Source organism: Ambystoma mexicanum, chromosome 6q (assembly GCF_040938575.1).
Source record: "Ambystoma mexicanum isolate Mex_15411 chromosome 6q, UKY_AmexF1_1, whole genome shotgun sequence".
In the NCBI taxonomy this organism is placed as follows: domain Eukaryota; kingdom Metazoa; phylum Chordata; class Amphibia; order Caudata; family Ambystomatidae; genus Ambystoma; species Ambystoma mexicanum.
Genome location: NC_090937.1, coordinates 973820888 through 973834564, shown reverse-complemented (window position 1 = coordinate 973834564; position 13677 = coordinate 973820888). Strand labels below are relative to the sequence as shown.

At 45.4% G+C, this 13677-nt stretch overlaps 1 protein-coding gene across 1 annotated transcript in view; it reads right to left on the bottom strand.

The window, feature by feature from the left end:
- Window positions 1-12678, bottom strand: part of ING2 (inhibitor of growth family member 2) — a 29972-nt gene extending 17294 nt beyond the window's left edge. Inside the window, exon 1 of the mRNA XM_069631474.1 lies at window positions 12362-12678. Within this exon, the coding sequence (XP_069487575.1) occupies window positions 12362-12539 (178 nt within the window). The 5' untranslated portion in view covers window positions 12540-12678. The remainder of the gene's footprint in view (window positions 1-12361) is intronic.
- Window positions 12679-13677: the final 999 nt, after the last annotated feature.

Below are 13677 nucleotides of genomic sequence, written 5' to 3'. Positions count from 1 at the left end.
TTGCTGGGCCTCCTTGAGGTCCTGCAGCGGGGGTCTGGTGTACGCTGCGGATTCTAACATCCATGCTCTACAATAGTTATACAACCCTACAAATGTCAACATTTCTTTGAGTCTGGGCTGGGGAGTGCTGTGCACTGAGGTGGCGCAATCGGGTATAATTTTCTTACCGTGAACAGATATCAATTGACATAAATAGAGCACTTTTTGGAGTCAATATTGCAGCTTTGCCACGTCTACCTTGTACCCCTTATATGCCAACAGATGCAGGTGGGTGGTAAAGTCCTTCCGCTACTCCTGCTCACTGTCACTGCACACCAATAGGTCGGCAACATACTAAATATTGGTACTGGGCACTTGAATATTCCCTATGTCGGCATACAATATCCAGTCGAAGATGCTAGATGATTCACAATATCCCTGAGGCAATCTCGTGTGCTCGAAACACATCCCCCCCTCCCCTCAGAACCACAGGAAATTCTGCCTGAACAATGTCATTTAGAGGGTGAAGGTCCTGGATCATTCCCCAACTACCCCTCCCACCCGCTTGCCTTTTTGATCAGATACATAGCCGTGTTGCATGGCGAGGTAGAAGGTACTATTGTTCCTCGATTCAGGAAGGCCAGGATCGGGTCACGCATTCCCTCCTCCGCGTCTATGATAGCAGATATTGCTTTGCTCAGGGCAACACTGCGTCTGGCTGGAGTGTTATTGGGACTGGCGCTACTCCCTGCAAGAGCCCTAGATCATGGGCATTGGTTGTCCATAATCTCTCTGGGACCTGATCTAGGTCCATCTGTGAAGAAAGGTGGAACGACAAGGGCCATCAAGGTACATTGCACCGTGATCTCACAGGGTATACCAATGCTAACACGAGCTCTCCATTGTCAACCCTGTCCTCCAACAATTCTGCATCTGTCACTTCCTTAAGGGGCACCGTCGAGTCAATATACAGCACTGTCACCATCGCGCCCATGGGTATCTGTCCAGACCAAAACAATCTTGCTGCCCAACACAAGCAGGGCCTGCAAATCTAGGGACGGCATTGTACCCGCCACAAGCTCCGGTGTTAGGGCGAAAGATGAAATCTGAGGATACCCACCAACAAGCCTTGCCAATCTAGGGCACTGCATCAAGCAATACTGTTATTCCATAGACGAACATGTCCGGACCTACAGGGATGCCGCGGTCCACCACCTCCCCTCCTCAGGCCTGAATGACTATTGCCCTTAAGGCACACATGCCTGGGGTGGCGCATACCACCCTGATGTTTGTAAAGGAAATGGTCATATTCAACTGTCTCAACAATTCCTGCCCCAACAAATCTATGGGGGAGGGTTCCGGGTATACTAAGGGTGCATGCACCACTTTCCCTCCTATTTTGATAGCTACCTCTTCCGTGTAGGGAACCGTCATGACAGCCCCAGAGAATTCTCGTGTCAAGACTTAAACCTGATAGCGGGAAGTTTCCCTCACCGATGCATGATTTAGTGCCACCTGTGTCAACCATAAAGATGAACTGCGTGTTACCTATCTCAGCACTGGTGGTTAAACAATTTTATGGTCCGGGGTTCTTGGACTGGCTGATGCTCAGGAATGTTAGGGTCTTGGGACAGCCGATTCCAAAGTTATATTGCCCAGATACCACCGAGTCAGAGGCTCCTGCCCTCCTCCTCGTGGGATAACTGCTCGCCAGGAGCTCTCGCCCGGTTTATGGATCTGTCCGAGTCTGGCCTGTCCCACTCCAGCCATACCTTGCTCCCCCATTCACACATGTATCTCTATGCCCCGTGCCAGGGCCTACTGACCTGGTGCAACACAGCACCAGGCCGTGATAAAAATGGCTGCTGTTTGCCAAAACTGCATTTTGTATCCGCTGTGATCGACATCCACTCCAACTACATCATATCTCTAAATGCATCCCCTATAACTACCCGCATTGCCCCTATAGACTCCCAAAGCACCTACCACGCAGTTATGGCCTTTACAGCTTTTGAAACCTCTTGGGGGGCCTGGGACGATCGCGCTTCCGCTCCTCAACTGAGGCAAACAGGAACTAAATAGCTCCCAGGAATCTCAATGCTGGAGTGCGAGACTCTGATGGAAGCTAGATTTCAGGCTCGCATATTAGGTCTTTGTTCACTAGAGGTAGCGGATACTAAATGTTTCATGACTGATTTTTAGTTCCTGCTCATCAAATCTTTATGGTCATCCCATCAAATGATGCATATGTGGACAATCAATAAACCGATTCCAAATTCGCTCATTTAGCAAAATGGCCATATCTTCACCAGCCAGCGTTTTCAGCTCGCTTCAAGGCACTCCCTCCCACATGTCCCTAGTAAGGGACGTTCATAGAAATAAGAGACCTGCCCAGGAGACAATTCTGATCAAACAGGTATCCAGAGATTAGAATAAAGGAAATTCTGATTCCAACAATCAGCAACTGTGCAGCATGACTGCATAATTTCCTGTCGAATCCTCACGATTCAATGCAGCATGTTATACTGGTGTTCTTTTTATTTTAAAGCACTCACACATTTGGCAGATAATGTCATGTGCAAGTATACTGTGTCTGCCATATCTATAGGGGTCCCCAGTGCAGAGGCATGTCAGAATTATAATATGGACTGCTCAGACCTTGGTCTGTGGTGGGGCGATGATGGGGTAGGTTGAGATGGGTTAGGTTCAAGGAAAGGCAGTGAGGTGGGGGGACTCAACTCTGCTAGTTACCATGAGTCAGAAGTTGGCGGTGGGGGGGAGGGGGGGAGCAAATTAGTAATGTAGAGAGGATATCTTCATAGGTCTATTCTGGCACACAGACCTGGTATTAACAGTTGAGTACTCTGAGGAAAAGCAGTTTGTTGCATGATGGTCTCGACAGGTAGTCAAGCAGTCCAATGACATTTGGTGTCGAGTTGGACTGAAGAACAATTCACTCCATGCCTACAAATGGGCACAAGAGTCGATTTGCAGGTTCCCTGTCTGCAAGCTGTATGTTTTCTCCCTGCCCTGTGATGCACAACCTGTATGCCGCTTTTCACAACCTATTTCTGGATACAATCTCATAGCTATATCACGGTGCATCTTTTTCTTTACATTAGCAATAAGTTAGCTCTTTTAGTTCTTCAAAATGAGACCGTTCCACAGGGTTTTTATAGTTGCGTTTAGATCGTCAAGTCTCAACAATTTGAGCCACCATGCAAAAAAACCTGATAGTCTTATCATGCGTCACGTGGTTAATGTTTTGATTCTGCATAATAGAGGCTGGTAGTAATTCCTGGGCACTACTTTTTCCCTTTTCGACAGTGTTCTTATTCCACACAAAAAGATTTTTGCCATATTCAAAAATAGATCACCATTCTTGTCAAAAATAGGTGACAGGACACAGGACACTATGGAAGCATAAAGGATAATGATCACTCTGAGCTCTTGACACAATACCCATGTCCAAAATCAATGCTAAGCCTGCAAAATTGGCCATAATGTAATCTATTGTTGAAGCACTTTTGCCTGCAGTACCTGCGACGCTCATTCTCGCATGTCCAGGGCAAAAGCCATTAAGCATGGTAAATTCAGGGTCTTCCAGAAGGTAATCCAAAGTTTACTCTGACGATTAATCGACATTTTTATTACTGGAGTAGAGGCACGGTTTTCATTAAGGCTCGATTTATTAAGCATTATTTTAGCATTAAAATCGCCCATGACCCAAATTGGATGAATATGCAAGTGGCTCTTTATCAGTTGTTTAAGCAAGGTGATATTTGTTTCAGTATCTACACAATTGGGGCAGGGTCATAAATATTTAACACCAATATCTTCCATTTACCCAAGGTTAGATAAGCTACGTGTATGTAAGGTGTACTTTCTTTAAGGCCTACTAAATTGCAAGGATGTTTCAGTCTGAAGGTGGCCACCCTTCGGAAGACCACGCAGTCCTTTCGTGGCAACTTGCTGAAGTGTTACACGCCGATCAAATTCAATTTCCTTCACCAGCCATGTCTCCTGTATAGCTACCATCATGAAACATTCCAGATTTGCTGCCAACCCTTCTTCAACAAATATGTGGGAAAACCCATGAGAGTTCCACAAAAGTAGAACATTCTCAACATCGAGGCTGTGATCAGAAATGAACTTTGAAGGCAGCTAGCAACCATTGCCAATATCCATCTAGCATTACATCATCTGCAACACTTTTGGCTGATGTCGGATTATCCTTATTTAAACCAACATTCAAAGTACTCTCACCGTTTTGTTGCCTAGTTGGAATTGGAGATTGACTAATTAATTGTATTAACAAGCAGATTATTAGATGTGGTTTCCACAGCTTTTACAGTTGTAAGGGTGGGCTGAGAATTCAGAATGCTAGGGGTATTTGGCTTCTCTCTTATAGCTGGAGCTAAAGTCCGAATCTTCACCTGAGGGACCATGACCAGTGCTATTAAATAATCCTATTTAAAGAGGTCTGCTTCAAAGTTTAAGATATAATCTAAAGTAGACAGAAGAGTGAACCAGATCTTCCATTTATATTCAGGGGTGTGCTCCGTCTGGTCAACGATCCAGATATCATCTGTACTTATCCCTCTTAAAAGAACAATTAGTTTAAATAACTGCTGCAAGATTTAAGGGAGTAGCGTCGGAAGTACTGGAAATTGATTTCAGATGCAATGCTTTGTGCATTATAATTGGCTGCTTTATTGTAGTTCTCATAGATGTTATAGGGTTGGGTTAGATAGATTAGCTTTATTAAGAGCCCACATATCAATGAGGTTGTTCTGTTTAGACGCACCAAACTGTATATTTTTGATTGACAGTTGGCACACTACACCCATATTTACATTGGAGGATGTATTTATTTCCTCCACTAACTTGGGATTACTGTCAACCTGAGGGATAGGGCGAAAATTAATGTCCAATGTTACAGGAAGTGCAGTATTGGGTATCATAACATCAGTCATAGTTGTTCCATCAATAGTAGCCTTAGTTAAAGGTTTTATGGTAAGGGGCATTACATTCAGTGGTTCTTCAGCATTGACAGGAGTTACTTCACTATAGCGCTGATTTTGTTTGGTTTTTCCCGCACAATATTTTAGACATGGGTACATGTACCTCACATAGTTCGGTTTCGGTACTTATGTTTTGTGCGTACGATTAACACTCAATAACACTGACGAATATTACATTTTCTTTTCTAAACTTTCAAATGTGCCCACTAACATAGTTAAAAGATTATCAAGACCCCAGAACATGTCAGTAGGTGTCATACTTGCCATGCTTGTCATGCTTGTCTCAGAGACATTATCAGCAGGCTTATTCATGATTTAGAGTGAGTAACACTGTACAGATAGTGCTTCCGAATACATCCCTTATTTGTGAAATACCCCCATATTTCATTGGCCATATGCGTTACATTTGTGTTTAGTATATTGCATGTTTGAAAGTTCACCACTGTAAGATGGTTGCGTTTTTCCAGGTATGCACACGGGTCACGTAAGGTCAAATCTGATTTCATCAAATTTTATAACAAATGTTTTGCCGCAAATATATATGTGGGGGGTAGGTTTCGCTGAAACACTAATCTAGGGATCTCACCTACATATTTGCAGCAAAGTCCCCGCAAAAAATTTTTTTTACATTTTAAAAAAAGTTTGACGATATAATTTCAACCAGATCACATAGAACCTGCACAGGCAGGGTGATGATTCATAGCCACTACGTTTTAAAAATTGGACTTTGAGTGAACATTGCTTTCTTTTTACCATTTTACTTGTTGTTAGAAGGCCTACACTACCAAAGACTAATGGGGTATAGCATCTAGTGGGGTTGTTTAACCTTGAACTGGGGTGTCAATTCTGATTAGAGTCATTTAGAGATAGAAGAAGTCAGGTGGGAGGACAATCAGAGAGGGGAGCAATTCCAATGGATGCCTGGAGATGGATGACTTCCGCTTCCTGAGAGTTCAGCATGAGGCATCGGAAAGCCATCAAATGACAGACTGCAGTTAGTTGGTAATGCTGTTCAAGATGGCTCGGGTGAAGGAGGAAAAGGAGAAATATTGGAGTCAGTGAAAGCCAAAGATACAGGCGGTGAAGAGCAGAGGTCCAAGGATTGATCCTTGTGGTACACTGACTGGGAAGAAGGTTGAGGGGCGGGTCAGAGGTTTGCTTGGTCCAGAAGAATTTAAAGGAGTGGCCGTCAAGGTAGGAGGCAGGGTGTTAGGACTGAAACATCTGAATGAAGCGGAATCTAAGCCCATGGTGAAAAATGCCCAGCTACAATCTAATAACGAGGCATCAAAGGAATGCTTAATTATGTGTAAATCAATATTATGTACACCATCATAATCATGGTGGGTCCGCAACGAGCCCAAACGCAATCTTAAGTAACAGTTCATATTAACACAACAATCTCTCCCTCAGATTGAACAAGAGCGTCGGGAGCCTTGCTTGAATTAAGGCTGACAGCCATTTCCAAGCTTCACATTTGCAGCCATTTTGAAAAATTGCTACTTTCCAGGCACTTCAGTTCAAAGAGAATTGTTATAGTTACCACTCATTCAGCACGTGTGCAATTTCTTATGCTGGGATTTACCCTATTGTCTTTTGCTGCGCTTGAAAAATGTAGTTCCACAAGGTTTGTGATTTTCATTTTTTCCAATCTTTTATTGTCTCAAATTCATCAATTGATGATATAACAGGTGGTGCCGACACGTGTTTCAACCTAACAGGTCTGTTTCTAGGCTACCATTCATGATTTAATATTTTTTAATAACAATGGATTCAATACATATTTGGTGCCAATGTGGTCCCAAGATCGGGCATTCACCATTCGCGATTGGGTGTATATCATGTGACATTTGTGTTTGGACATATTATGTGTGGGTGATTTAATTCCCAGTGATCGTGATTATATATATATATATATAGATAGATTCAAAGTGATTTGCAGATTGGTTCATACATTTTGCAGTCAAAAACAAATCAATAGACAGTATTGAGTACATGTTAAGGGAGAGAAAAGATGAGATTTCCGTAAATTTGGTTGGCAATGGTCCTAATTGGTTTAGAGTGTTTGGTAATGATTGACTCATTTCTAAGGGATCTCACCTGGTAGGTAAGATAGAGGGATTGTCCTGGTTCCTGCTTGTTGCAGGTAGGTCAGTTAGTTTACTGGGTGGTGGTAATAGCAAGGGCTCAGTCCGCCCAGTGCCTGGTTTAGCAGAGGTCAATACCTACGAATAAGGAATTAAGGTAAACTAGTGTGAATATTTCATGCCCAAGGGCTGAGCTACTAGGAATAGTTAAAAGACATGATTCCGTGGTTCAGTTCATGTGTGGTATCAGTTGTTTCCATTGTGCGGTCCCGACAGTGGGGGATGTGCCCAGTTGGGTTTCAGTTTTCAAGGTGATTATCATAATTAGGGCACTGGTGCCCTGGGACCCTTCCCTCACTGGCCTGGAGCGGCTTCCGTGGGAAGGGTCTTGGTGCCTATTGTGCAGAGGATGCATATAGTATACTTAGTGCTGACCCATATTGCGATAGCCGGGATCTAGATCTGTGCCGTGTTGGGCTTTGTTTGAGAGTACTCGGACCATGGGAGCGCCGGTGCGTGAATACATATGATATTACGCATAAGGCGTTTTTATACAGCGCCTGTTCTATTAATTGCAGGTTAGCCACGGTGTGCAGATGGCGTTTCAGTTGAGTATTAATTAGTAAAGGCATTGGTGCCGGGTGTCCTTTCCTACAAGGTTCCCCAGGTGGTGGCAAGTGTAGGAAGGGTCCCAAGTGCTTTTAGCAGTGCGGGTTTGTATTTAGTCGGGTTGGTGGAGGGAGGTGCCGTGGATCTATACCCACCCACTGTCTCTTAGCCAATTTGAGAGGTAGCCACAGTGGCTTGACAAGGCTCCCACTGGGTCAGAAGTGACAACAGGGTTACAAATAGGTGGTGACCGAGTTGCGTGGTGCACAAAGTGAAGCTAAATTAAGCAAAAGGTGCCGTGCGCGAGCTAGGGGAGCATCTTTCTGCCTCCGGGTTCAAGTAAAACTGTGGAGTGTAATGACTTGCATTATATGGTTTGTCAAACTAGTGTCCATTGGTCCGTGGCCGGCAACCCTATTGGTTGTTGGACTGTGTCTTCCGATTGGTTGCTAACAGCGCTGAATGCGGCTGTGGCGTCCTGGTGCGCATTGGGCAGAAATGGGCTAAAGGAGCCTAACTATTGGTAGGGGTTCCTGTAAGGCAATCATGATATAGCTGTGCTTTGCGACCTGGCAGCATTGCGCCAGTGATTACATCTATTTGTAATTACAGTAATCTGATGCAGGCATGTATTTATGGTTCATTCAGTATGTATAGATGCGCATTATGCGTGGCATTGGTCAGTTTAGTCTTAGTCCCTGTGGGTGATACCGCGTTGGATTGTGTGCTGGGCTGCGGTATGGGGACAGTGCTCCCTGTGATAAAATCAAATCAAAGTCATGGGCTGCACCCAAGGGGTTCCTGGTTCATTCAGGGTCTCCTCGGGTTGCAGTACTAAGCTGCGCATTGTCGTATGTCACTGTTGGTTGTGGTATGTCTGCCCTGCCAGGGGCGTGAAGCTGTTCTCATGGTGCCATATTGGCGTCAGTTGAGTCACCAAGATTGTACTAGTTCGTCCATGTAGGGGTCCAATGGAAATGTCAGGTAATGGGGGTCCTGGGAGATAGTGCCCAGAAAGGTGGACCAATGTCTGGATTACTACCTTTGCCCTGGTTGTACAGTGGGGTTAGCATAAATCAGGTAACAGTTACATTTTACAAGAAGACATTGAGCTCATGCTCGGTATTCAGACCGAGCTCCGTATTCCTTGTTTTACAAATGATCTAGCTTCATTTTGCCGTAGTCTCAGGGCTCGATTTCCTCCTCTGGAGTTTGGCTTGATTGTCCGGAGACCTACAAATCTGATATTTTTCTGGTTGTCCATTTGATCTTTCTCTTGCCAGTGGATATCTTGCTTCAGTGGTTTTCAGGGAATGTAGGTGTTCCCTTATCCTGGTCAGTTCAATACTAGCTTCCCTGAGCTGCAGGGACTTGGAAAATTTGCATTGCACTGTTTTTGGTCACATTTTCCCCCTCTGAAGTGTCCCACGCCTTGGTTCTGAGGGGCCCTTTCTCGTTAGCAGGATCGCCTCAATCCTTTCGACACAAACTACAACTACTGGGCTGCCCTATTGGCTTCTCTTCTGTACAGGCTCTGCGCTTATGTGTCTAACATTTAAAAAAAATGGACAACTCTACATAGATTTGAGCAGACAACTGATTGTATATTTATCATTAGAAAATGCCATTTGCCTACCCACTCACCTCACCAAATCCTACATGTGGCAAATGAAGCTGCAAACCAGCAGGAAGTTAAGTGACTCAAGAAAAACATTTTGTAGCAGCCACTGGTTAATTGCCCCATAAAGGGGGTGGGATACTCAAACTGCCACTACCTAAACATTCTGCCCTGTGGGATGTTCAGAGTAATTTGTTTTTGTCATGGCCTCCTAATGAAATTATATTGTTAAAATAAAATAACAATCTGCAAAATAAGCCATGCTGCTATGCCCAGTGGCACAACACCATTGGACAGATTGGGGTCTAGCCCACCTCTAGATCGCCCCCCCACACCCCAAGAAATTCTGGGCTATGTTGACTCGACATATAGAGCTGTGGTCGGACCGAACAGGACACAGACATTAAACGGTGCATGGCCTTCCCCGTAAACAAAGTCCCTGCAATTATTAAGTCACGCATTTCATGGTTAGCACCTGCATTCTTTTTAGGCTATTGAAATCGAGAGGTGGGGTTAGTAGTTCCATGCCAGAGGAGTGATTGGTGGAGGGCGGGTGATAGGAGACAGCCAATTCCCACAGCAGGGTTTGAAATCGAGATTCAATGATCAGGAGCTTAAACCAGTTCCTGGGTGTCCGGCATCAACCTGTAGGCAGGAGATAGCTCCAGAGATGCTACTTTGACTTTGTCCATTTTGTATTAACCATTGTGTTTAAGTGTGCATTAGATTGGTTCCAATTCTTCTTTATTAACATTCTCAAATCATGTTTGGAAGGTACCAGTTGGCACTAGCAGCCAAAAAGGTAGCTCGTAGTAGCAGTTGGTTTCAAGCTAACCATGCTCTACTATGCTAGAAGCAGGAGCTAAATAGCTCACAGCTCCCGTCAATTTCGAACCAGTCACAGCAGTTCTAGTTCTTTTGTGTTGACACGAAGGAGCTCAGTTAGTAACATTAACTGCACTAGAATAGTCTCATTAGAACGTGCAAAGCCAATGTAAGTTTGCCCCTGCCCCAAAGACTCTGAAGATGGCGCTTTACCCAACATTTGAAGGGTTTAACCCCCGCCACCCCCATAAATGTTAGCCTAGGTGCACCCCTGCCAAATCTCAAATTCTTTTAGACGGTATCCGATATTAAAAGCCTTACGTGTGAACAATGGGTCCTAATACCCTTTCGATTTGTTTCAACATAGTAAATTGTAGAAACTGATTATAGACTTTCCAGATCAAGATAAAATAAATATGTAAAGAGGCCCACAGCTCTCAACTCACACGCTTTTGGCGGGTGTCACCGGCCTTGTAAATAGCTGACTCGCCCACTAAGCCTCCTGCACGCCCATTCGCTTCAATGGGGTCTCACCCGCCAAGAACAAAATATGGTGTTTTGACCCGCCTTGGTTGAGAGCTATGGCCATAATCATAGAGAGCTACTTATTTCCGTTAAGAAACCCTCCTGTCTTGCGTCCTAGCTCCCCACTTATGACAGGTAAAAAAACTGGTGTCCGTTTGGGACATTTCTTTTTAAAACGGTTTATTTGCAAGTTGCTATTGTTAGGTCAGGACGCTTCTCAGGGACCACACTCAGATATTATTTTCGACTGGGTATCCAATATCCACGCCACCTCCCCAGAATTCTTCTCGCATACAGCACAGTATTAAAGTTACGGTGTTGCGATGTCACCACGTAAAGTGGTATCACGTACACGCAGAACTTCCCGTCCCAAAATGGCTGACGCTGCGTTTATTATGTAGCTGGGCAACGGAATGACAGGCGTGGTTATTGAACTTCCGGCCCTACTGAAAGTTACGTCACGCCGTCAGACAGGCACTGTCATACACGGGCACATCACCGGAGCTGTCATGGCCCAAGTGGTAGGCAGTTAATTCCAGCTAGCATACGGCGGCTCGGAGCAACCCACGGCCGCTGTATAAAATATACCTTCAACCGCGGCGCACGATGTTCGATCAGGACGTTGCCTCAAATTGGCAGCACCAGAAGACGGACTGTACACTTAAGCACCAATACTTCTCCCAGTGGGGCACTTTAACCGTCTGCCGCAGGCCTTTGGTAACAGAGTGCGCAGACTCGTAAAGAACAAATCTACAAAATACCAACGTAGAAAACGCGCTCTACCACCCACGCCTCAAAACGTTCAAACATGCGACCAACCCCTCCTGACCGAACACATGGAAAGAAAGCCACTAAACGACAAAAGGCTGACGGATTTTAGAGCCTAGTAGGGTTAAACGATGACCTGGCCCTAGAGGTGGTAGTAATGGGCTTTCATTTGACATTACATTCTGAGACTGAGCCTTGAACTGACGCCAATTAGAGCATGTTAGAGCGCCAGGGGATCACTTCCATGTTGATAGAGCGCGATATAAATATCCTTTAACATTAATATGTTGAATTCTGTGTTTGTGCCATACAGGTAATGGCAACTCCACACTGGGGTCAGCTCCCCCATAATAATATCGGAAAGACCTCTAGCTGCTTCTGGCAAAGCGACTCCATAGACAATATACCAAAGTCTCGATGAAAATGAAGAGGGAGGGGGTCTCGTCTTACCCTTCTCAGTAGACCACATGACCCAAGCAGACTATATGGACAACACCCCCCCCCCCAAGACATCCATCGGATAAGTCTAACGAGAAATAAGTTCGACAACAGCCCCAACCCCGAAATACCCTCAGAGAACGAATAGCCCCACCCAAATCTTCAATCCCAATAACAGCCAGAGCACCGGAGCCCCCCCCTAGTGCCCATCAAACTTACCAATAAAAAACAGCACCCGCCCCCTTATTGTCAAAATGGCGGATTTGCTACTATTAATACAGATGAAGTGGTCGGGACACCAAACCTCCTTGCTGATCGCAGGTTGACAGCAAGTGCCTATGTAACCCTCTGCAGGGTTCCCATGCTGTGTATCACTAGGGAGTGAACGGGGTTCTCTTGGGTGCGGAGGTTGTGAGCCTGGATATTAAGTACACACCTCGGAGTACTGTCTGCGCTTATTGCACTCAGCCCCAGTAACACCCTCTTACCTCGGTAACGGGTATCTATCTCCCGCAGCATAGACACGCTGCGCTGGATCTCCAGGGGCAGTGCCTCTACACACTCCAGGTACTGTTCCACATACGAAGCAAGCGGGGTGCACTCTCCGTCAGATCCCCCGGGGCTTCCGCCGCCAACAGGAGAGCTCTGATGCGGGCCCAACATCATGCCACGGAATTAGCTAGCCTAGAGCCTCTCCTATCTGTACTGCCATGCTTTCCGATGCCCGTGAACCTCGGCTCTCCGGTACCGGAGCTGCTACTCTGCCACAGCCAGCTGAGATCTATTTGCGCATGCGTCTTAATATTCCATATAAGGTAATACACCGACTTTTTGCAATTCCCGCATTTGCTCACGTGAACGCCTATTGGCTGGAAGCAGCGGGGGTTAAAGGGCATAGGAAGTAGAACGTGAACGTGTTGGGAAGAGGAAGGAAAGTATCGGCGCTTTCTCAACTGCAGTCTGTCATTTAAAACACAGCGAACTCGCAGAAACGTCGGCACGAATAATAAATACGTTGTAATCGGCGACTTCCCATCTTCGCACCCAGATTTCACCCACCCCTTCTCCGTTGAGCACAGTGGTCTTCAAACTGTGCCCCCCCCTTAAGTGTGAGGGATGAAGGAAACACATTAAACTGCGTAGTCCAACACAATAAAGGGAGGTTGGCCACCCTAGTCCTTACAGCGGAAACATACAGTCACTGCTGGAGAGCATTCCTTTCGAGCGCTCTGCTGGAGTAAGATTACACTGGAAACTTGTGTTCTTACCAATGCTCATAAACAAGGGCGTAAGTGGTATGGGACTAAAGTTCACGCTGTGCCGACTTTTGGATCAATTATTGTAGTATGTGTGCTGGTGTCCCCGTTTTTATTTATTTGGCAATTTATATAGCGCACCCAACCCTGAGGCATCTGGGCGCTGTTCTTTACAATGGTAAATACAGTACATGATTAGTACATAGTTACATATTTGCAAGTCTGCTAGATGGATAGTATGATAATAGAAGCTAATCTGTAGCTTAAATTTAGACAAGGGGGTTACAACTATAGCTGGGTTGTTAGCTGGTGGACATGACTTAGATCCGTATTTCTTGTGTGAAAAGCCACGTTTTCAGTTGTTTTTGGAAGGTCCAAAAGGAGTCTATGGACCTTAGTTTGGCGGGAAGGGTGTTCCAGAGTCTAGCAGCTATTGCCGGGATGCTACTACCTCTGGTTTTCTGTAACCTGGATCTCGGTGTGGAGAGTAGGTGCATATGTGCAGATCACGTGTGCCTGTTGGATTGTGATCTAGGGACTTTGCTAAG